Source organism: Sus scrofa, chromosome 8 (assembly GCF_054392235.1).
Source record: "Sus scrofa isolate SSC_HxYL_T2T_F1_AM1 chromosome 8, Sscrofa_HxYL_maternal_Yorkshire_Landrace_v2.0, whole genome shotgun sequence".
In the NCBI taxonomy this organism is placed as follows: Eukaryota; Metazoa; Chordata; class Mammalia; order Artiodactyla; family Suidae; genus Sus; species Sus scrofa.
In genome coordinates this window covers 65,659,507-65,685,137 of record NC_139390.1, presented here as the reverse complement: position 1 = coordinate 65,685,137, position 25,631 = coordinate 65,659,507, and the positions used below count along the sequence as shown (strand labels likewise).

The 25,631-nt window shown below is 36.0% G+C and overlaps 1 protein-coding gene and 1 long non-coding RNA gene across 3 annotated transcripts in view; one reads left to right on the top strand and one right to left on the bottom strand.

Annotated features, from left to right (window-relative positions):
• LOC110262110 (uncharacterized) overlaps positions 1-1,509 on the top strand; it is a 476,065-nt gene extending 474,556 nt beyond the window's left edge. The window contains exon 5 of the mRNA XM_084972344.1: positions 1,367-1,509. Within this exon, the coding sequence (XP_084828470.1) occupies positions 1,367-1,426 (60 nt within the window). The 3' untranslated portion in view covers positions 1,427-1,509. The remainder of the gene's footprint in view (positions 1-1,366) is intronic.
• Positions 1-25,631, bottom strand: part of LOC102158358 (uncharacterized) — a 166,919-nt gene that overhangs the window by 48,981 nt on the left and 92,307 nt on the right. The window lies entirely within an intron of this gene.

The following is a 25,631-nucleotide window of genomic DNA, read 5'->3' as shown; positions in this document are numbered from 1 at the left end:
TTCCATAGGAATCTTTGAAACAGGCTACCCTTAGTTACAAGAGAGATCCCCAGAGGGACAACTAACTCATTAATCATACATACTCAGAAGTGTTGGCCCTATCTTGAGAGTCATCCAGTGAGAAATGGTAGTATGAAATATTTTCCAAGCTTTGGTAGGCTGAGTTCCAAAAAGAAGCATTCTTCATTTGCTGTGTATCCACTAAACTTTCACAAGTTTCCTTTTGGGTTTGCAGATTCCACCATCCTTATCTCTTTTGTAGAGTCCCCTTATTCTGCCCACTCTTTCTACTTGGGAGCTCAGTAAGTCTACAAACTCTGCTCTCTTTCCATTACATCTTTGTTCACCTTCTTCAACTATCACTTATATCCAGTTAATGTCCATAACTGTATCTTTACCTTAAACATCTTTCCTCATCTACCCCATATGTCTATTTGCCAGATACTTTTTATAAACATCTCGTTTAATCCTCACACTAACCCTGTAAATTTTAACGTTTATCCCTTGAAGGTAAAACTGAGATATGAAGAGGTTCTATGACAGAGTGATAAAATCTAACCTTGTACCCATAGAACCCACAGTACACTATGTTCTTTTTCCATTTTGCTACTTTTCTGTGTGATTTTTTTTTAAAAATTAAATCAGGATTACCCTGTTTAAGACCCATAATGAGCACATTATCCCTTGCAGAAGAATCTGAATTTCTGTTCTGGATACACGAGGTTCTATTGCATGGACAAAGAATGGTTTTCCAGTAATTCCCAATTTCATAAACTCTGGTTAAATCACACTGTACTACTTACATTTTTCTGAAAAAAAAAGTTACCTTGCTGCTGTACATTTTATATTCATTGTCTAGAATTCCCATCTCTTCCTTATTTACATAGAACATTGATCTATGCTTTAATAATTTTTTTTCTTCCTGTAACTGACATCTAGGTAGAGTACCTTAAAGTATGTTATAGCATTTTGTATATGGTGTTCATCTTTCTCTCTTCAACTAGATTTTGAGCTCACCAAAGATAGTCAGCTAATCATCGTGAACTAAGGATCTAATCATAATAGTGAGCTAATCTATCTAATCAAGATAGTGAGCTAAGGATCTAATCATAATATAATCTTCATTTAAAGCCTAGACACCTACAAATCATTCCATTAAATAAATCACGTAACCATTTTTTTTGACCTGGGGCTTTGGTAAATGTGTTACCATTCTTGTTTATGTGATATTAAGCAACACTGCTATTTTTCTCTATATATGTTCACTTGATAATATTTCAGCTTAAATTCTCTGAGTTTCCTTAGCTACTAAAATTCTGGACATACATATAATCATTTTTCTCCTTTCTTTCCCCATCTGTTTTAGTATGAACTGAAAAGAGCAGACATTAAGCCAAGTGAGGATCTGTATCAAGCAACAGACTGAGTTTCAGACAGCTCCACTGCCCCATTGCTCCTGGGCTTCTGGCTTCATAGAAGCTAATGAAGAGATTTCATTTACTGTGTAAGAGGTCACGAGGTCATTTTAAGAGTGACAGGGGTTGGAAACTAGAATATTTCTTCTGGTCTGGAAGGCAATTTTTACTATATAAAAAAAGATGCAGATCTTATGATTTCATTAGTTTTCTCTTGTTAATCTTATTATTTTCCTCTAATTAAGTGTGCCTATTTTCTGTTAAGACATTCTTATGGTACCAAAACTAAAAATTTCATTGGCACAATTTTTTTTTAATCTTTAAGAAATGCATTGAGAGGGGAGTGGGAGGGGTTGGGAGCTTGAGGTTAATGGATGCAAACTATTGCTCTTGGGAATGGATTAACAATGAGATCCTGCTGTGTAGCACTGAGAACTATGTCTAGATACTTACAACGCAGCACAACAATGGGAGAAAAATTATGATACATGTATGTGTAACTAGGTCCCCATGCTGTATAGTGGGGAAAAAAAAATGTGTGTTGGGGGAAATAACAATAAAAAATAAATTAAAAAAAAAGAAAAAAGAAATGCATTGATGCCGTTTCCAGGTGGTTCTTACTGCAATCTGCCCTGGGATGGACGTTTGTTTCTTGGTAGTACTACAGCAAATATAAACATGGGATCTTGACACTCAAGGCTTGCATTTAGTCCACTGCATTTCCAGGGTTGTTGTTCCAGAGCACATGACTTTAATGAATATTTTATCAGATATGACAGGTATTAAGATCACTCTGGGGAATTCTATGGATCTTTTTTTCTTTTTTTTTTTTTTTGTCTTTTTGCCTTTCCTAGAGCCACACCCCTGGCATATGGAAGTTCCCAGGCTAGGGGTTGAATAGGAGCTACGGGCTGCCAGCCTACACCACAGCCACTTGGGATCTGAACCACATCTGTGACCTTACACCACAGCTCACAGCAATGCCAGATCCCCAACCTACTGATTGAGGTCAGGGATCGAACCCTCATCCTCATGGATACTAGTCAGGTTCGTTAACCACTGAGCCATGACGGGAACTCCAGAACCCCTTAACTCTTTTAACAATGAAACTGAAAATTCAGCAAGATCTTCCATTATCTGCTGCAGCTTGAAATCTGACAACTGTCACAAACTGTTTATTTAGCTTTAAAAGTAATAAAATACCCCAAGGAACCCTGTTTGGCCAAACATTTATTAGAATAATGATACTTCATAGGGGGCAATGCATGTGCAAGCCTTTTTTCAACTCAGTAGCGCTCTTTATGTGTTTGTTGTTTTCACTACCCATAATTGAAATTGTCATGATTTATTGTTTTTGAGTCTTTTTTTAACTCAAGCCTATTTTTGCATTGGCTCAGAAAATGTATTTCATGGACAGCAACTGGGACAGTTTTGGGGAAAACTTGTATGCTTTGCAGTGGGTTTCTTAAGATTACACAGCTAGTTTCAGAATGTGGCACTTTGTTTGGTGAATGAATTATTTGTGAAGGAAGGTCACTGTGCAATGTATTATTGAAAACACTGAACATGATGTAGTTTGCTAACTATTTCTGAAAACAGTGATTTCTGCATATTTTAATATTAATTGAACCTAGATTTGGTAATGGAAACTGTTCAGAAAATGGAAGAAAAGCACTGGAGTCTAATGAGGAAATGCTAGAAGCCATGCTCATTAGTGCCCACTGGAACTTTAGTCCACAAGAGTCCTAGTGCTTATTCTCTGTGTCAATATTAATTCACAAGTTCATGCCTTGACTCACAAAAGGCCAGAAAAACAGATGCGTCTCTCTAGTCATTCTTATTTCACTTGTTATCTCTGTATGTGTGTGTGCCTGTGTGCCTGGGTACACCCAGAAGGAGTCATTTAGTATTTCATATGTGCAATGACATTTTCAGATGAAAAAAAATCTGCCTGAGATGTATTAGCAGTTGAGATTTTTCTACCCAGTGCCTCATTCCCCACTTATCATTTTTTTTTAAACTGTAAATCTCTGCTCTTTAAATAGCTACTAATGAGAGGTGATCCCTCAGCAGGAAATACAGTTAGAACCCGGAAAACCCTGCTGTAAGTGATCTTCTCCAACTGACACCTGCTTAAATAATGTGGCTCAGGGCATCTCTGCTGCCTGGTCAGCAATGGAATGAACATAAGTCTGTGATGAACAGACTCCATAATCCCAATTTCTATAAGAAATTGACATCTGCCCATATAGCAGTTGTATTCTAGGTATATATACAAATGCATTTAAATGATCTCAGTTTTGTGCTTCTATTGGAATACACACATGCACACACATACAATCTTGATCTTTTTTAGAATAGTTCTGTAAAAATATTTCGTCCTAAAATTATTATGAAATATTAATTTTGCATATTGTGTTAGAAAGCAGGGTAAATAGGGGAGAAAGCCAAGCCTTCTGGCCAGTATGATATAATTTCCCCTCACATATACATTGTCAAGGGTGCACTGTACATTTTGGTAAACTCAACTTATAGGTCTGTAAAGATTACATCATTATTCTAAAAGCCTGCCATGTGCTTTGAGAATATAGCACTCGAATAAAGGGCCATGCCTTTGTAAATCATGACTTTCCATTAATTCTACACTAATCTAAATTTACATATTGGACTGTATCCTCCAGTTATTGCCCATTCCATTCAGGCTGCTCTGTCAGAATATCATAGGACCATATGGCTTATAAACTAAAATTTACTTCTTGCAGTTCTGAGGGTTAGGGAGTCCAAGATCCAGATGCTGGAAGATTTGGTGTTTGGTAAGGACCTGCTTCCTGATTCCCAGCCATCTTTCCACTATGTCCTTATATAACAGGGCAAGAAAGCCCTCTGGAGTCTGTTTTATAAGGACACTATTCATGAGGTCTCTGTAATTGTGACCTAGTGACCTCCCAAAAGACTCCATGTCCAAATGCCATCATGCTGGGGATTAGATTTCAGCAGAAGGACAGAGGGCACACAAATTAAGTCCATAGCATCTATTAAAAAGACAAGTTTCCAGACAAAATTTAGGCTATCACCACTTGCTCAATGATGCTATGAAGGAATGAGTCCCCTTTCCTCCTGTTCTATCATATTCAGCACGACTGCTGTAATTCCAGGCATAATGCAGAAAGTTCAGGCACAGCGGAAGATTCAGGAATGATAGAACTGTTTCACTGGCCAGGATTTGGATACATGGCTATCAGGGAAGCAGTGAAATTGGGTTTTAGCTTTTAAAACTTCTAATAGTACATGTGGGGAAACCCTTAGCTTTCACAAGTCAAAATGCCATTGTTCTCTTTGCTATTTCAGAGGCATAACTCTAGAAAACAAGCACTTGTCATTTGGTAAAAATGGCCCAGTAAAATTTGAAAAGACACTCAAAATATCACATATAACATAATCTCATAATTTGATAATATAACATTTTGAGGGACAAAAGAAATAAATGCTCCTGATATGCCCAAAGTGTTTATCACTGTGGAGTACAGAGAGGATCTGAGTACAATCTGGGGCCACTTATCCCCGAAGAACTACAGCACAGGTGTGCCCTTCTCTGTCCTTGGCCAGGCAAAGCTCCAACCACAGTTGACGAACACTGAAGAGCATGCAAGCCAACAAGGGTTTTATATTCATAAGAACCAGAGAACAAGACTCATTAATGTACTTACAAGATATAAAAAGGAGCCAACGATGTGTCTCTTATTTCCCCACTGAGAAATCCATCAGCTCTCTTTGTTCAAGAGCTCAAATGCCAAAAACCTTTTCTGTGTATTCCTGAATGGTAGTTACTCAGTAGTGATCAAAGAATAACTGCTGGAAACATTTTCCTAAAATATTTATCCCGTCGGTTTTTATTGTCATAGGCTTTAGACAGTTCTTTGCCTCTGTGCTACTTTTTAACGTAGTATATTTTTATATAGTAAACTGTATCTGAGAAGACCAGTAACATTTAAGAACAAAGATTTTTTGAAGCTAGAATAAACTTCAAGAAAAAATTTTTCAAGCTTTCCTATCTTCAAATAGGCAAGTTTATGCTATGCTCATTTTAAGGAGGTTATCCTAAATCCAGCATGACTTTAATCACTAGCTTATGGGAGAGAAGTTCAAAATAGTGATGAGAGGAGGAGACAGTACTCAGTCAAGTCAGAAAAAAGCTAGCTACTTTGTGTCCAGGCAAGGCTTATGAGGCAGAAATTTTGCAAATCCTCTTTAAAGTAGGATGTCATCGGTGAGGTCTGACAACAGAAAAACTGCCACTGAGTATTGCATGAATCATGCATTATTGGATGAAAGAAAGGAAGGAAAGGGGGAAAGGAAGATAGGAGAAAGGAGGGAGGGGGGAGTGAAGAAGGAAGGAAGGATGTCAAAGAACTCCAAACAACAACAGAGTTCAAGAGCAGGCCCTTGTTCCAATTGCCAACAGCAAATCATTGCTGAAAGTTTATGTATCTGGAATGCACACGAGCAGCAATAAGACAGGGACCTAGTTCCTCTGAGTATTCATCTGCTCTTAGCCAAGGGCATTTTAAGACTCCTATATAGAAGAGTGATAAAGAGACATGTCCCCTGTTCTAATTCATGGTACCAGTTTTAATAAGTGAAGATCTGTCTTGTTTTTGGGTTCCTCCTTGGAAACAAGAAACAAATAATCTGGTGCAATTTCCAATACAATAATTTTCAAGAACCATTTTTTCCAAAAAAGGATTCAAGGATCTTAGAAGGGGACACAAAGGCAAAAGACTCTTGGAAACCCAATAGTGATAATGCTGGTGAAGCCTAAGTAAAAAAAGACTGGGTCAGTGTGCGGTCTGGTCATGGCAGTAAGCAGAAATACACTGAAAACAGAATCAGCTCACATCAGTATTCCTGGTTGACTCTGAATTACCTGAGTCTTTCACAAATTTGTTTTGTCAAGTCGTCCAATGCATGAAATTTTAAAATTCATGATGTATTACAGGTTTATAAGAGCAACAAAAAAGGTGCTTATCCATGCTGCCTTATCCCTCTTCCCTTCTGATGCTTTCTTCACAGAGCAGCTACTTTAAATACTTCTTCTAGTACTCACCTCCATATTTCTAAATAGAATTCTTATCTTAATATTCTGAGTCTATCATTTTAATTGTAGATATTATCTATTACCTTCCTACTAAAGAAGATGAGGATGCAGCTTCCAATACCAGACCAGTACTTCACCTCACATGTATGCATTTATTTGCCTTTCCTCTCCCCTCCCAATACAGCCAATGAGTACACCAAGTTATTATCTCATGTATTCATTATTACCTCTATGTAATTATTCTTCCCAAAGAGCTCTTTAGTATATGCATATTACAGTTCTTTTCTTACACAACTTATTTTTACTCAAGTTAAAGATTGCCTAGTTTTTATTGTTTAAGTTTCCTGTACTTTTTTTTTTTTTGTCTTTTTGCCATTTCTTGGGCTGCTCCCACAGCATATGAAGGGTCCCAGGTTAGGGGTCGAATCGGAGCTGTAGCCACTGGCCTATGCCAGAGCCACAGCAATGTGGGATCCGAGCTGCGTCTGCCACCTACACCACAGCTCATGGCAACGCCGGATCCTTAACCCACTGAGCAAGGCCAGGGACCACAACCTCATGGTTCCTAGTCAAATTTGTTAACCACTGAGCCACGATGGGAACTCCCAGTTTTATGTACTTTTATCATGAATTAATTTTTATCCTCAGAATGTGCTTTTTAAATGTTATTATTTACATTATAGCCTCACATCTTCTGGGCATCACTATTGGATTCTTCTGTCCCCATTACAATAAGCCCTCGATTTTCCCTGAGCACTTCATCATCACCTCCAGGGTTGCCTTCACCTCCCATCTGGGTTAAATCTCTGGTGTTCTCAGTTCCATGCCTTCGTACTTGACTACTGTATCTGCTTTGGTGGAATGTATCTTTCAATATGTTCTTGAGAAGAAATGGGTGGGAGGTAAACACTTTCAGACTTTACATTATGAAGAATTCTTTCCTCTGTTCTTGATTGGTAGGATGGCTGGATACAAAATTCTAGTTTGGAAATTAATTCCCCTTAGAATTGTCAAGGCATTACTCAGCTGCCTTCTGATTTCCAAGGTTGCTTTTGCGAAGCATAACATGGTTCAGATGCCTGCCATTTTTGAGAGATTTGTTTCTTTCTCTGGAAACTTCTGAGATCCTTTATCTGAAATTTGTACTTTGAAATTTCAATATGATGTATTTTTGTGAGAATTTTTCTTCATCTCTTGGTATATTAGGTTGCTAGAGATGTCATAACAAAATACCACAAACTCAGAGGCTGAAACAACAGAAATGTATTTTCTCACAGTTCTTGAGGTTAGAAGTCCAAGATCAAGGTGTCAGCAAATTCATTTTCTTCTGAAGACTCTCTCCTTTGGCATACAGATGGCTGCCTTTCAGCTGTATCCTTACATGGTCTTTCCTTTTTGCAGGTGTGCCTCTGTTGTCTTTTTGGATCTCCCAATTTCTTCTTCTAAGGACACAAGTCAGATTGGATTAGGGTTGATGCTCATGGACAGCTCCTTCTCAAACAGCTGGATCTCCAAATACAATTACATTCTCAGAAACAGTGGGTTAGGTTTCAACATATAAAATTGAGGAGACATAAATCAATTCACAACACTTGGTGGCAATCCATTTAGTCTGTTTTTAAAAATAGTTTATACTCCAACCATTTTATTTGTTCTCTCTTTTATTTTCATTTTTTGAGATTATTATATGGTGCCTGGATTTCTTAACTGATCTTCTAATTCTCTAATATTTCCTTTCCAATTTCCCTCTCTTTTTCTTTTTATTCTTCTCACTTGCAGTGTCATTCAACTTTACTTTTTCATATTCATTTTATTCTCATTTTATGCTTTTATGTTTTAAGAGATGCTTAATCAGGAAATTAAAGAGGATACAAAGAAATGGAAAGATATTCCATGCACCTGGGTTGGAAAAATTAATGTTCTAAAAATGACCATACTACCAAAGCAATCTATAGATTCAATGCAATCCCTATCAAATTACCCATGACATTTTTCACAGAACTAGAACAAACAATCCAAAAATTTATATGGAACCACAAAAGACCCAGAATTCCCAAAGCAATCCTGAGGAAAAAAAAACCAAGCATGAAGCATAACTCTCCCAGACTTCAGGCAATATTACAGAGCCACAGTAATCAAGACAGTGTGGTACTACCAAAAGAGACAGATAGACCAATGGAAAATAATAGAGAACCCAGAAATAAACCCAGACACCTATAGCCAATTAATCTTTGACAAAGGAGGCAAGAATATAAAATGGGAAAAAGACAGTCTTTTCAACAAGTATTGCTGGGAAAACTGGACAGCTGCATTTAAATCAATAAAACTGGAACACACCCTCACATCATGCACCAAAATCAACTCAAAATGGACTAAAGACCTAAATGTAAGAAAAGACACCATCAAACTTGTAGAAGACAACACAGGCATAACATTCTCTGACATCAGCCTTACAACTGCTTTCTCTGATCAGTCTCTGAAAGCAACAGAAATAAAAGCAAAAATAAACCAATGGGACCTAACCAAACTGAGAAGTTTTGCACAGCTAAGGAAACCACACACACACACACACACAAAAAAAAAAAAACCAAAAAGACAACTTACAGAATGGGAGAAAATACTTTCAAATGATGCAACTTACAAGGTCTCAATCTCTAAAGTAAACAAACTTATACAACTCAACAGCAAAAAAGCCAACAACCCAATGGAAAAATGGGCAAGAGACCTGAATAGACATTTCTCCAAGGAAGACACAGATGGTGAACAAGCACATGAAAAAATGCTCAACATCCCTATTTAATAGAGAAATGCACTTCAAAACTACTATAAGGTACCACCTCACAACAGTCAGAATGGCCAACATTAATAAGTCCACAAAGAACAAATGCTGGAGATGGTGTGGAGAAAACGAACCCTCCTTCACTCTTGGCGGAAATGTAAATTGGTATAACCACTGCGGAAAAAAGTATGGAGTTACCTTAGAAAATTATGCATAGAACTACCATATAACCTAGCAATCCCACTCTTGGGCATATATCTGGAAAATCCGTTCCTTGAAAAGGACACATGCACCTGCATATTCATTGCCGCACTATTCACAATAGCCATGATGTGGAAACAACCTAAATGTCCAGATGACTGGATTAAGAATATGTGGTATATATACGCAATGGAATACTGCTCAGCCATAAAAAAGAATGAAATAATGCCATTTGCAGCAACATGGATGGAACTAGAGACTCTCATGTTAAGTGAAGTCAATCAGAAAGAGAAAGACAAATACCACATTGATTTCACTTATATCTGGAATCTAATATACGGCACAAATGAACCTTTCCACAGAAAAGAAAATCATGGACATGGAAAACAGACTTGTAGTTGCCAATGAGATCCTACTGTATAGCACTGGGAACTATGTGTGGTCACTTGTGATGGAGAACGATAATGGGAAAAAAAGAAAAATGTATTTGTGACTGGGTGACCTCGCTGTGCAGTAGAAAATTGACAAAACACTGTAAATCAAGTATAATGGAAAAATAAAAATCATTATTAAAAAAAGAGATGCTAGTCATTTCCCTTATCCCTGAAATATCATGAAATATTAGGTTTTTTTTTTTTTAATTCACCTGCTATTTTCATTTTCTCTCTTTTCCTCTTTCATCTTGTATCAGAGTTCTTGCTCAGATAAATAGTTATCTTTGGCTGTCCATTCATAATTAAAAGTTAGGTACCTTAGAGCTCATTGGGCCCTTATGTCTAAGATGAGGCTTATCAAACAGTCAATTTCATTGTTGGATGCTCTTTTGTTGGGAAAGTCTAAACTGTTAGTATTTGTACATTACTTATTTTAGGCTTATTTTCCCAAGAGATAAATTCTCCAATTCCTTGCCTTTGGGATCAAAACCCGTATGTGCCAGCATTCTTAGGATTCTGTGGGTGAGTGCTTATACAGTACATTTACTAGACTTGTTTTTAGCTCCCTCCTCTCAATCTTGTACTCCTGCTCTCAGTCCTTGATGCTCTTTAGTCCAGAGTTTCCAGGGTTCCATCTCTTCAGAATAAACTCCATTCTTCTGCAAGTTTATGAAACTGCTTCACACAAAGGTTTTCAACCCATCCTACTTGTCCTTTCTCCTGTTATGTGCACCTTATTAAACTTTGTATGTCATCTTAATGAAGTTTATAAGGGAATGGAGGAAAACACGGATTTTTAATCCACTGTAGTTAATAAGGATTCTTTACACAGGCCTGATTAAGGGAAAGAGTGATTCTAGAGCACTGACTCTCAATCAGAGACACTTAATAATGCTTGGAGATATTTTTGGTTATCAAAACTTAAGGGTGGGGAGGTCCTGACTCAGCGCTAATGAACTCAACCAGTATCCATGAGGACATGGGTTCAATCCCTGGCCTCACTCAGTGGATTAAGGAGCCAGTGTTGCCATAAGCTGTGGTATAGGTCTCAGGTGAAGCTTGGATCCCACGATGTTGTGGCTGTGGCACAGGCCAGAAGCTACAGCTCTGATACAACCCCTAACCTGGGAACTTCCATATGCCATGTGTGCAGCCTTAAAAAGCAAGCAAACAAACAAACAAACAAACAAACAAAAAAACCCAAAAAACAAAAACCAAAAAAACCAAACCAAAACAAACAAAAAAACACCAAAACTAAACAGTGCTATATATCTAGCCAGACCAGTGATGCTTGTAAACATGATACTACATGCCTCACACAAAAATGGATCATTCAGCCTCAAGTGTCATTAGTGCTGAGGTTGAGAAAACCTCCTCTAGAAAGAGTTTAAAACTTTTCCTATGGGTATTTCTAAAAAATTCCAGGGATTATTTTTAAGAAATTTTAGGGATTCACATATGATGAGCAAGTTAGATGCTAAAGTCTATAGTAACCAAAGGAGTACACTAACTGAAAAGATAAAAATAACGGCACTTTTGAGCATTTGTTTAAAATATCATAGGAGTTCCACTGTGGCACAGCAGAAATGAATCCAAGTAGGAACCATGAGGTTGTGTGTTCAATCCCTGGCCTCCCTCAGTGGGTTAAGGATCTGATGTTGCTGTGGCTGTGGCGTAGGCTGGCAGCTATAGCTCTGATTGGACACCTGGCCTGGGAACCTCCATATGCCGCTGGTGTGGCCCTAAAAAGCAAAATAAAATAAAATATTATAAAAAATAAAATATTATAATATTTAAACTAATATTTATGCTGAGATAAAAATTTTAATGCAATAATAGGAAAATGTGTATGTTTTACTTAACACATGTAGGAAAGTGAATCTAGAATGGTGGTTCTCAACCTGGTATACACTTCCTTTTAAAACTAAAGCATCTTCATTTTAAGAGGCCGGTATTTTTTTTTTTTAAACTCTGACAATTTCCTGCCCTTTTAAAAATGTTTACATAACACATGCTTAGCAGTAGGCCATCTATCTTAATTTATTTCACCTTCTGTTTAGTTTTTAAACTGACCCTATTTCTTCCTTGCAGAGACAGTATGATTCTTACCACCACAAATATTGATCGCCTCCAAATAAGCTTTTAAGGTGAATTAAAATAATTAATACATTTCCTGACTTTTTATAATAATGCTATGAAAATTGAGGGCTTTAAGAGTGCACTTATAAATTTCATATAATATTTAACTTCGATTTAATGAAGAGTATAGAATAACAGAAAAGTCTAAATGTACAATATATAATTTTAATATATTACATATAGTATGATTTAACCATAATATCTAGCTGACATTTATTGAAAAATTACTATGTACAGGCATATTCCATGTAATAATTTAATCTAAATCATTTCAAATGTTTAATCTAATCCTAATCTACTATGTGGTAGGTAACTTTTCTTTCTTTCTATTTTTTTATTGTCTTTTGTCTTTTTAGGATGTTACACAAGGCATATGGAAGTTCCCAGGCAAGGAGTTGAATCTGAGCTACAGCTGGCAGCCTACACCACAGCCACATCATATCTGAGCCACATCTGCAACCTACACCACAACTCAGGGCAACACCAGATCCTTAACCCACTGAGTGAGGCCAGGGATCGAACCTGCGTCCTCATGGATACTAACCGGGTTCGTTACTGCTGAGTCACGACAGGAACTCTGTAGATACCATTTCAGTAACCAGAAAATAAAGGCATAGAAAGAATCAGCACATTGCAAGAGCTCATACCATTTTAATAGCTTAGTCAGGATTTAAATCCAAAGGGATGAAGTTTTGGGCATCAGACATATTTGAGTTTCAAATATGAGTAAGAACTGCATTTCCTAGCTCTGTAATATTGAGTAAGTTACTTAATACCTCTGAGCCTCAACCTTTCTCAATTTAAAATGAGAATAACACCTCATTCAGTGTTGCACAGAGGCTGAATTAAATAGAACAGATAAAACCCCAAAGTTTAGGCTCCTAGCAAGTTGCATTTACTGCTGCCCATGGTCCCCCAATCCTGCCACCACCACCAGCTAAGCCATTTTCCTGGAGCAAAAAAAGGCAACCAAATATTTATTTTAACTCTGTTCTGACAATAATCTCAGACAAAAGGACTAAAAAACATGTCCACTTGGAGTTCCCTTGTGGTGCAGCAGGTTAAGTATTCAGCATTGTCAGTGCAGCAGCTTGGGTTGCTACTGTGGCACAGGTTCACTCCCTGGCCCAGAAACTTCCACATGTTGCAGACACTTCTAAAAGGAAAAAAAAATTCCACTTTTCAGAAGGCTCCACAAGACAAAGACAGTGCAGAATTGTCTTGTGGGATGTAGGGGTAGAGATAGGGTGTCTAAATATTTAGGTGTTATAGGTGCTGACTTTGCAGTTTCCCCATTCTTATTCCTAGGAGTAAATACAGAACCTAAGTTAAAGTACACTCAAAGAAAATGGATCATTTGCATCTTTTTTTTTTTTTTTTTGGTACTTTCTTCTTAAACTGATATGTAGCTTTATCCCTTAGGGGAACATTTCTCTTCCCCATAAAATCTTCAGCCTATGCTCTCCTATACTTCCTAGAAGTACATGGCTTTATTTTTTCCTCATTTACTGAATTGAATTAAATGTGCTACAATTACCCTAAAACCAGTCTAGTGTTTTAGAGGGTTTTCAACCCAAATAACAGTGAGATTGAAGCTCTTCAACTCTAAAAGTAGTGAGTGGCATCCTTGTCTTGTTCCAGATTTTAGCAGGAAGGCTCTTAGCTTTTTTCCATTGAGTATTATTATATTGGCTGTAGATTTGTCATAAATGGCTTTTATTATATTACTTCTATACCACTTTGATGAGAGTTTTTATCATGAATGGATGTTGGATTTTGTCAAATGGTTTTTCTGCATCTATTGAGATGATCATGTGGGTTTTGACTTTTCTTCTGTTAATGTGGTGTATTATGTTGATTAATTTGCATATGTTAAACCATCCTTGTGAACCTAGGATGAATCCCAGTTGGTCGTAGTGTATGATCTTCTTTATGTGCTGTTAGATTCATTTGGCTAAAATTTTGTGGAGAATTTCTGCATCGAAACTATCAAAGATATTGGCGTATAATTTTCTTTTTTGGTAGTGTCTTTGCCTGGTTTTGGAATTAGGGTGATGGTGGCTTTATAGAATGTCTTTGGGGGTGTTCCTTCTTCCTCGATCTTTTGGAAAAGTTTAAGAAGAATGGGTGTAAGTTCCTCTATGTATATTTAATGGAATTCTCCCGTGAGGCCATTTGGTCCTGGTCATTTGGGTTTTTTTTTTTTTTTGTCTTTTTAGGAGCCGCACCCAGGGATATGGTGATTGCCAGGCTAGGGGTAAAATCAGAGCTGTAGATGCCAGCCTACATCACAGCCACAGCAATGTGGGATACAAGCTGTATCTGTGACCTATGCCACAGGTCATGTCAAAGCCAGATCCTTACCTCACTGAGTAAGGCCAGGGATCAAATCTGTATTCTAATGGATACTAGTCAGATTCCTTTCCGTTTCCATGACAGGAACTCCTGGTCCTTGACTTTTGTTTGTAGGGAATGTTTTTATTACATCTTCAGTTTCATTTCCTAGTAATCTGTTCAATTGATCTATTTCTACTTGATTCAGTTTTGGTGGGCTGTATGTCTCTAGAAAGTTGTCCTTTTCTTCTAGATTGTCAAATTTGTTGTCATATAATTGTTCATACTATTCTCATGGTTTTCTGTATCTCTGCAGTATCCATAGAGATTTCTTTTTCAATTCTTATTTCATTTGGGTTTTTTCTCTCTTCTTGTTGAGCATAGCCAGAGGTTTGTCAATGTTGTTTACCCTTTCAAAGAATGAGTTCTTTGTTTTATTGATTTTTTTTCCTCTTTTTTTTTAATCTCTATTTTATTGATTTCCTCTCTGATCTTTATGATTTCTTTCCTTGTGCTGACTTTAGGTTTTCTTTGTTCCTCTTTTCCTATTTCTTTTAGGTGGTAGTTTAGATTGTGTTTTGAGATTTTGCTTTTTTTTGAGGGAGGCCTAAGTTGCTAGGAACTGCTCTGTAAGAACTGCTTTTGTGATATCCCATGTATTTTGAATTGTGTTTTCATTGTCATTTGAATCAAGGTATTTTTTAATTTCATTTTTGATTTCCTCATTGACCCATTGGCTTTTCAGTAGCATGTTGTTTTGTCTCTGTCTGGTCAGTTTATTCACATTTTTTCCCATGTGATTGATTTCTAGTTTTCATGTCATTGTGGTCAAAGAAAATACTTGAAATAATTTCTATACTCTAACCACTCTTACCACTTTTATTCAACTTAGTATTGGAAGTCCTAGCCACATCAATCAGACAAACAAAAGAAATAAAAGGTATCCAAATTGGAAGAGGTAAAATTGTCACTGTATGCAGGTGACATGAAACTAAATATAGAAAACCCAAAGGATTCCACAAAAAAAGTCTCAAACTGACCAACAAATTCAGTGAAGTAGTAGGATACAAGATTAACATTTAGAAATTGGTTACATTTCTGTATACTAGCAATGAAATATTAAAAAAGGAATATGGAAAAACAGTAGCCTTTAAAATTGCTCTTCCCCAAGTCAAATACCTAGGAATAAACCTGACCAAGGAGGTGAAAGACGTATGCTGAGAACTATGAAACATTATTCAAGGGAATTAAAGAGTATTAAAAAAATGGAAAGGTAGCCTAAGCTCCTGGATTAGAAGAATTAATATTGTTGAAATGACAATACTAAATCTAAAATCTACAGATTTAATATGATCCCTATCAAGTTACCCATGACAGTTTCCAAAGAACTAGAACAAATAATCCAAAAATTTATATGGAACCATGAAAGACGAAGAATTGCCAAAACAATCCTGGGGGTGGGGTGGGGAGCCAAAGCAGGAAGTAAAACTCTCCAGGACTTCAGTATTACAAAGCTACAGTAATCAAAAGGTTATGGTATTAGTACAAAAACAGACATAGGGATTAATAGAACAGAATAGAGAGCCCAGAAACAAACCCATACTTTGACCAATTCATCTTTGATAAAGGAGGCAAGAATATAAAGTGGGAAAAAGGCTCTTCAGCATGTGGTGCTGGCAAAACTGGACAGCTTCACGTAAATCAATGAAACTAGAACACACTCTCACACCATGCACAAAAATAAACTCAAAATGGCTTAAAGACTTACACATAAAGCAAGACACCATAACACTCCTAGAAGAGAACATAGGCAAAACAATCTCTGACAGCAATAGTACAAATGTTTTCTTAGGTCAGTTTCCCAAGGCAATAAAAATAAATAAATTGGACCTAATGAAACTCACAACTTTTGCACAGCAAAGGAAACATTAAAAAAATGAAAAGGCAACCTACGGAATGGGAGAATTTAATTGCAAATGAGGCAACTGACAAGGTTTTAATCTCCAAAATATACAAACCAATCATAAAACTCAACAATAAAAGAAAATAACCCAATTGAAAAATGGGCAGAAGACCTAAAAATAGACATTTCTCCAAAGAATGCATATAAATGGTTGTCAGGAACATGAAAAAAGTTCTCAAAATCACTTATTATTAGAGTAATGCAAATTAAAACTACAATGAGATACCACCTCACACCGGTCAGAATGGCCATCATTAATAAGTCCACAAGTAACAAATGCTGGAGAGGGAGTGGAGAAAAGTGAACCATTCTACACTGCTGGTGGGAATGTCAACTGGTACAACCACTATGGAAAACAGTATGGAGGTTCCTCAGAAAATTGAATATAGAAATTCTCATTGTGGTGCAACGAAAATGAATCCAACTTGGAACCATGAGATTGAGGGTTTGATCCTTAGCCTTGCTCAGTGGGTTAAAGATCCAGCATTGCCCTGAGCTGTGGTATAGGTCACAGATGTGGCTTGGATCTGGCATTGCTGTGGTTCTTGCATAGGCTGGCAGCTGTAGCTCCGATTGCACCCCTATCCTGGAAATCTCCAAATGCCATGGGTGTGGCCCTAAAAGACTAAAAAGAAAAAGAAAAAAAGAAGAAAACTGAATATAGAACTGTTATATGAAAGCAGCAATCCCATTCCTGAGCATATATCCAGACAAAACTTCAATTAAAAAAGATACATGCATGTGCATATTAATAGCAGTACTATTCACAATAGCCAAGATATGGAAACAACCTGAATGTCCAAGAAAGATGACTGGATTAAGATGTACATGGAGTTCTTGTTGTGGCTCAGTGGTTAACGAATCTGACTAGGAACCATGAGCTTTTGGGTTTGATCCCTGGCCTTGCTCAGTGGGTTAAGGATCCAGCTTTGCCACGAGCTGTGGTGTAGGTTGCAGATGCGGCTCAGATCCCATGTTGCTGTGGCTCTGGTGTAGGGCAGCAGCTACAGCTCTGATTAGACCCCTAGCCTTGGAATTGCCATATGTAACAGGTGTGACCTTAGAAAAGAGAAAAAAAATGTACATATACACAATGGAATACTACTCAGCTTTAAAAAATGAAGTAACGCCATTTTTAGCAACATGGAGGCAATCAGCCATTCTCAATTTAAGTGAAGTCAGAAGTACAAAGACAAATACTGTATGACATCACTTATGTGTGGAATCTCAAATGTGGCACAAATGAATCTATCTATAGAACAGAAACAATCACAGAGAACAGATTTGTGGTTGCCAAGGGTGTGGGTGGGGGTGGGATGGACTGGGAGTTTGGGGTTAGTAGATGCAAACTATTGCATTTAGAATGGATAAGCAATGAGGTGCTGATTTATAGCGCAGAGAACTATATCTAATCATTTGTGATGGAACATGGTGGAAGATAATATGAGAAAAATAGTACATACACATACGTGTGTGTGTGAGTGCAAGTCTGGGTCACTTTTCTGTACGGAAGAAATTGACAGAACATTGTAAATCAACTATACTTTTATAAAATAAAATTCTAAAAATTATAGTAAAAATATGAAAAAGAATACATATAGATGTATAACTGAATTTCTTTGCTGTAGCAGAAATTAACACAACATTTTCCATTAACTATACTTCAATAAAATAAATTAAAAGAGAGATACTCTTCAGCTCTAAACCCTTAAGTCCATATCCTGCTGTGATGATAAATCCTTGCTAGACCTAGTCTTCAACTGGATATCTTGAAGGCTTCCTAGGCAAAATTTGGCCTATGCTTCCCCTAGCATGATATACAAATGACATGTAGTTGCATACATATAGAGTCATATAATCAAAACTTTACAAATAGAAAGAAACCTTAGGAATTATCTAGTCTGTAACTTATTTTACAGGAAGAAAATAATGTCAGTAACTCCTTCAAAAAAATTCCCTCCAATGTCCTATTTAAAAAAATTATTTATCTAAATAATTTATGGCCTACATGTATTTATTAAAATATTAAAATATCCAATATATTTAATCATAAACCTTTGCTATTTCTCAATCTCACAATAATATGATATGATTTTTGTCACGTCGATAGTATCTTATGAAACTATCATTCTTGTAATTCCTCTGTCAATTTCCTGTTGCATTTATTTGCAAGTAAAAATACATAAAGTTAACATTTTAGAAAGCAGCAAGAATTGTTCTTGCTTATTTTTAAGTAATTCAAAACACTTACTGGGAGATTGTACATATTTTGGAACTAGATTAAACTGTATAATTATGATTTGATGTATTGGGTTAATCAATAATTATTGAGGCTCTTTGACTATTATACATAGCAGTTAAAATTACAGAACATGATTTAAAACATGACATGTCAAGTTCTAAGGCCAAATTTTATTGAAATGCTGAATCCAGATGTTAATAAATGGTGTCTTTAAAGTTTAATACAAAACCCTTATATGAGAAAAATTAATTTTAAAAATTAGTAGTATATGACAATATTACAAGATAAACAAAATATAGCTTCAAGGATTCCTTGGCTTGGAATATAGATTGAGTCTTACAGATCCTAGTTTGATGATGGTCTCTGTGGTTTAGATTTTCAGTCATGCTAACATTTAGTTCACTGTTTTCTAAGTTTTAGAAATAATTTTGCAGACAACACTTCCTGTTATTTCCCAAAGCTGAATTTTGCCTAGTTTTACCCTAGTTTTTTGCATTCTCTTGGCAAAAACTGTAATTTTTAGAAATCTGTTTTTCCAAATATACCCTCATTGGAATATTTGTACTTTTGTAACTTCTTACATTCCTAAACATTTCCCTTCTCCTTACTTAAAAGTTTTCTTTACAATTAAAAAATATTGCAGCAATATTGTATACTGGTAGGTAAGAGTCTTAAGAAAACTACTGAGAGTTATGTTATATTCAGGAGATATATTTTTGTCTTACAAAAATAAGATTTCCAGTTTTCTATCTGTTAAAATCTTTTAGAGTTAGCATATCGATGAAGGTTAGGATAAATTATACTTTCACCTACTACTGTCAGTTCCTTTCCATAAGGAAAATTGCTTTGATGTATACACACTTCAAAATTTTGCTTGACTAGTGGAAGTTGTTATGTGCATTCTTGGTATTCAAATGATAGAGTTAGCAACAAAGAACATATGATTTAAAAATACCCATTTTTTGCATTCTTACATTCTTGCCTTCTTAAGAAAGATATTTACTGCACAATTAAGAAACAGAATAATATCTTTATACTGCTCAGGGAACAGTTATCAAGAGTTACCCATATATGCAGAAATGAAATATCAACTCAGTGATATCACAATAGAATAGGAGGAAAAAAGAAATGAGCATATACTAAAGAACAATTTAATATATGAATTAGAAAAGGAAGAACAAACAAAACCTAAAGTCAGCAGAAGGAAGGAAATCATAAAGATCAGAGAGGAAATCAATAAAACAAAGATTAAAAAAATAGAAAAAAATCAATCAAACCAAGATCTGGTTCTTTGAAAAGGTAAACAAAATTGATAAACCTCTGGCTAGACTCACCAAGAAGAGGAGAGAAAAACCCCAAATAAACAAAATAAGAAAAGAAAAAGGAGAAATCACAACTGATACTACAGAAATTAAAAAAAAACAACATGAGAGGATACTATGAACAACTGTATGCCAACAACTTTGACAACCTAGAAGAATTGGACAACTTCCTAGAGACTTACAGCCTGCCAAAACTGAATCAAGAAGAAATAGATCAACTGAACAGACAGATCACTAGAAATGAAATTGAGTATGTCATAAAAATACTCCCTGCAAATAAAATTCCACGACCAGATGGCTTCTACCAAACATACAAAGAGGAACTTATACCCATCCTCCTTAAACTTTTTCAAAAGGTTTAAGAGGAAGGAACACTCCCAAAGGTATTCTATGACACCATCATCACCCTAATTCCAAAACCAGACAAAGACACTACCAAAAAAGAAAACTACAGGCCACTATCTTTGATGAATATAGACACAAATATTCTCAACAAAATTTTAGCCAACTGAATCCAACAACATATAAAAAAGATCGTACACCATGACCAGGTGGGATTCATCCCAGGTTCACAAGGATGGTTCAACATAGGCACATCAATCAACGTCATATACCACACTAACAAAAGAAAAGTAAAAAACCATATGATCATCTCAATAGATGCAGAAAAAGCATCTGACAAGGTCCAACATCCATTCATGATCAAAACTCTCACCAAAGTGGGTATAGAGGGAACATACCTCAACATAATAAAAGCCACTTATGACAAACCCACAGCAAATATAATACTCAAGGGAGAAAAGCTGAAAGCCTTTCCACTAAAATCTGGAACAAGACGAGGATGCCCACTCTCACCATTGTTATTCAACATAGCATTGGAAATCCTAGCCACAGCAATCAGACAAAAAGAAATAAAAGGTATCCAAATTGGAAGAGAATAGTTAAACCTGTCACTGTATACAGATGACATGATACTATATAGAGAAAACCCTAAGGACTCACCCCAAAAACTACTTGAACTGATCAACAAATTCAGCAAAGTAGCAGGATAGAAGATTAACATTCAGAAATCAATTGCATTTCTGTATACTAACAATGAAATATTAGAAAAGGAGTACAAAAATACAATACCTTTTAAAACTGCACCCAAAGGAATCAGATACCTGGGAATACACCTGACCAAGGAGCTGAAGGACTTATATGCCAAGAACTAAAAAACATTAATCAAGGAAATTAAAGAAGATGCAAAGAAATGGAAAGATATTCCATGCTCCTGGGTTGGAAAGTTTAATGTTGTAAAAATGGTTATACTACCAAAAGCAATCTACATATTCAACACAATTCCTATCTAATTACCTATGACATTTTTCACAGAACTAGAACAAAAAAATCCAAAAATTTATATGGAACCACAAAAGACCCGAATTGCCAAAGCAATTCTGAGGAACAAAAACCAAGTAGGAGGCATAACTCTCCCAGACTTCAGGCAATATTAGAGAGCCATAGTAATCAAGACACTATGGTACTGGTACCAAAGCAGACATACAGATCAATGGAACAGAATAGAGAACCCAGAAAGAAACCCAAATATCTATGGTCAATTGATCTTTCACAAAGGAGGCAAGAACATAAAATGGGATAAAAAAATTCTATACTTAGTTTTCAGAAGTACCTCCATGCTGTTTTCCATAGTGGTCGTACCAAGTTACATTCCTACCAACAATGAAAGTGGGTACACTTTCCTCTACACCCTCTCCAGCATTTTTTATTTGTTGACTTGTTAATGATAGCCATTCTGACTGGTGTGAGGTGGTACATTTTTGTTTTGATTTAAATTTCTCTCATTATTAATAATGTTGAGCAGCTTTTCATGTGCCTATTGGCCATTTATATGTATTCTTTGGAGAAATGTCTATTTAGGTCTTCTGCCCATTTTTTAACTGGATTGCTTGTTTTTTTTGTTGTTGTTGTTGAGTTGTATGAATTGTTTATATATTTTGGACATTAGACCTTTGCTCTTTGCAAAGATTTTTTTCTCCCAGGATGTGGGTTGTCTTTTAATTTTTTTAGTGGTTTCCTTTGCCTGCAATCCCACTTCTGTGCATATATCTGGAAAAAACATTCATTCAAAAAGATATATGCACCCCTGTGTTCATTGCAGCATTATTCACAATACCCAAGATATGGAAACAACTTAAATGTCAATCCAAAGATGAATGGATTAAGAAGTTGTGATACATATATACAATGGAATACTACTCAGCCAGAAAACGGACAAATAATGCCATTTGCAGCAACATGCAGAATTAGAGATTCTCATACTAAGTGAATTAGATCAGAAACAGAAAGACAAATACCACATGTTATCACTTATATGTATAATCTAAAATATGGCACAGATGAGCCTATCTACAAAACAGAAACAGACTCACAGTCATGGAGAGCAGACCTGTGTTTGCCAGGGGTACATGGGAGAGAGTGAGATGGATGGAGAGTTTGGGGTTGATGGATGCAAATTCTAACATTTGGAAGGAATGAGTAATGGCTCATATTTTATAGCACAAGGAACTGTGTGTGATTGGGTCAGTTTCCTGTACAACAGAAACTGAAGAAACATTATAAATTAACTATACATTAATACCAAAAATGAAGAAAATTCACCATTTTGATATGCCTACGGTGTCAGTGAATAAATTTAACTGTGGATATGTTTACCTAAGTAATATTTATCATAGTTAAATTTTTGTGCACCTTAATATCAAATGTATTAAATTGTTTTACATATTAGTATTTCAGTCAAAAAAATAAAGATAAATTCTAAGATAAAGAAAATGTAAAGCTGTTAAAAGACAGAACATGTTCATTATGATGAATTTGTTTAAAATTTGTCTTCTACTAGTGAATGGGAATCAAAGCACTAATATGTAAGCATATAGATACTCTTTTTGAGGGTTAACAATAAAGGTTAGTAATACAGTCTAGTAAAGGAAGGGACAAAAATTTTGAGCTTCATAAGGCCAAGTTCCATATTTTTATTGATATAAATGGCTTGTTGGAGTCCTCTTTTCTTTTTGCGAGCCTGCCAGAGAGTATGTCTACTGCATCTTGATTATGGAGATTTTATTTATATGAAACTATTAAAAATCAATGACATGTAGCAACTTACTTTTTAATATACTTTTGCTTTTGATTGCATTTTGCTCTGTATGGAGATGGATGGTGATTGGCTTACTAGCTTAACTTTGCTCAAGAACACTATTCCCATTTGTAAAACTTTAGTCAGTCTCCACTTATTTTCCCTGTCCTCACACTCTCAGGATTTCACGATAACAATGTATCTTGGTATATCCATGTTCTTTTTTTTTTAAATGAAAATAAAAGGGATTCCTAAGTCAGATACACCATCTGTCAAATCTTGCCCAGCTGAACTCCATCTCTCTGCTCTGGAGGTAGCATCAATGGACATATATCACCTCAAATCTCTTTTTTGCTATGGCTGTGTCAGAAAAATACAAACAAATATAAGGTGAAACCAGTATTTTACATCTTTATTTCTTATGTAGAAATGTTCTGGTCTCCCTTTATCTTGAATTGTCTTACATCCCGTGAATTTTTGGTAACCATAGCAATGCTTTTAAGATTATTCTTTTAACCTAATATTTTAAAAAAGAATAGCACACTTTAAGAGTCTTATCTACATCCTCAGTTTTTCTCTGCCTTTTCCTAAGCTGTCTTCTCTTCATTAATGCCTAAATGGCTGTGGACTAGAGGGACAAAAAATATTGAAATGTGGACAGAGCTAATTAGCTTTAGAACCCTAGTAAACCTCCTTATGTGAGAGCTGTAATTGTAAATACAAGCCTGCTTCAAACCATTCTCTCATTTGAGAGCAATCATAATGAGTACCATCTGCCAAAGGGGACAGAGAAGGCTGCTTGGAGCAGTTGGCTTGCAGGAGGAGCCGCAACATGTATCATTGTGTTCTAGCTCTTTGTTTCAAGGAAGTATGTTTGATTTGACAATGAGGTCTTACATTTTCTTTTAAATCTTGTTTTCATGGGAATGAAACATCAAATAAACAACAGGCATTGATGTTGAGAAATCCAGGTCTTGATTTCTCCTACATTCCTCTTTGATCTGCAGAGGATTATACTTTATTGTTCCTAGTTGCATTAAAATAAATTGTAATTAAAATATCTGAAGTTTACTGATTACTGATATGTGTAGAACAAAGTATCATATCTAATCCATATGTTCTGTACAGTAAATAGTAAATGATTGTATGGTAAATAGTAAATGATATGCATATAAAACACTGTCAGGCACCACTGGTGTACACTAAAGTTACTGGATATATTTTTCTATTAACGAGGACTTTACTGTCTAGGTTTCAAAACATATGCATAATAATGATGACAGCTAACATTTTTTGTATGCATTCTAATTCAGATAGCTGCACATTTAGATACATTATTTTGGTAATCACACAATACTTAATTGCACATCAAGACATGATATGATTTGATGGCCATATACAGTTCCAAAACTAGTTTTGCTACTGTTGAGAGCATGGAAAGTATTATATTGATGGAAATGCTCAAGGAAGACATCAATGTGGGTCTGATTATTACTGATAGATGGATATATGGATAAGATTATTACTGATAGATGGATATCAATAAGTTATTAAGAAGAGAGAAAAATAGGGAAGACATATGAGGATCCATTTACCAAAATATTATAAAGTTGCTTTAGGACATGGCCTGTTTCAGGGGCAATAGTTAATAAAGGCAGAAAAAAATATCCAGTTGAAAAAGTGGAACTAAAGCTCAGGTACCAACTTAAAAAAGACAGTAATCATTCACTAGGAGCATGTGCTTATGGTGATTAAGAGTGGAAGAGTTATTCTGGTTTAAAAGTCAAAGCCAAGATTGGAGAGGGAATAAAAAGTAAGGCCCTTGGAGTACCTCATCATTGTATCAACCAGAGAAGTGCTGTAGGGTTCTGTTGTTTATGATTCTGGGTAATGTTGCCATTGAAAGAATTATTTTTTTTTTTTTATTTTTTTTTTTTGTCTTTTTGCTATTTCTTGGGCCGCTCCCGCGGCATATGGAGGTTCCCAGGCTAGGGGTCCAATCGGAGCTGTAGCCACCGGCCTACGCCAGAGCCACAGCAACGCAGGATCCGAGCCGCGTCTGCAACCTACACCACAGCTCACGGCAACGCCGGATCGTTAACCCACTGAGCAAGGGCAGGGACCGAACCCGCAACCTCATGGTTCCTAGTCGGATTCGTTAACCACTGCGCCACGACGGGAACTCCGAAAGAATTATTTTATGTTTAGAAAAGTTTTTTGGAGTAATATTGAGTGTTAGAGAATTCTAACAGTCTGGATGAGGCTGAGCAGAAAGAATCACTAACCTAGCAGAGGAAGCAGAGAAAAAAAAAATTTCAAGTGATGTATATTACAAATAACTAAGGAAACAAGTAGTGAATATTAAAGGATGCTAAATTTACCAGTAGAACATGTCTAAAAAAAGACTGGCTGGATTTCATGATTAATTGTCCACAAGTAACTTTTGTGATTAAATTTTCTGAAGAGAGTAAAACTGAGTTAAGAATAAAATGAAGGATGTTAAATTTGTAAAAATAATGAGAAATGTTGTCAATACAAAAGAGGAAAAAAATAAAAGGGTAGCTAGAAGGA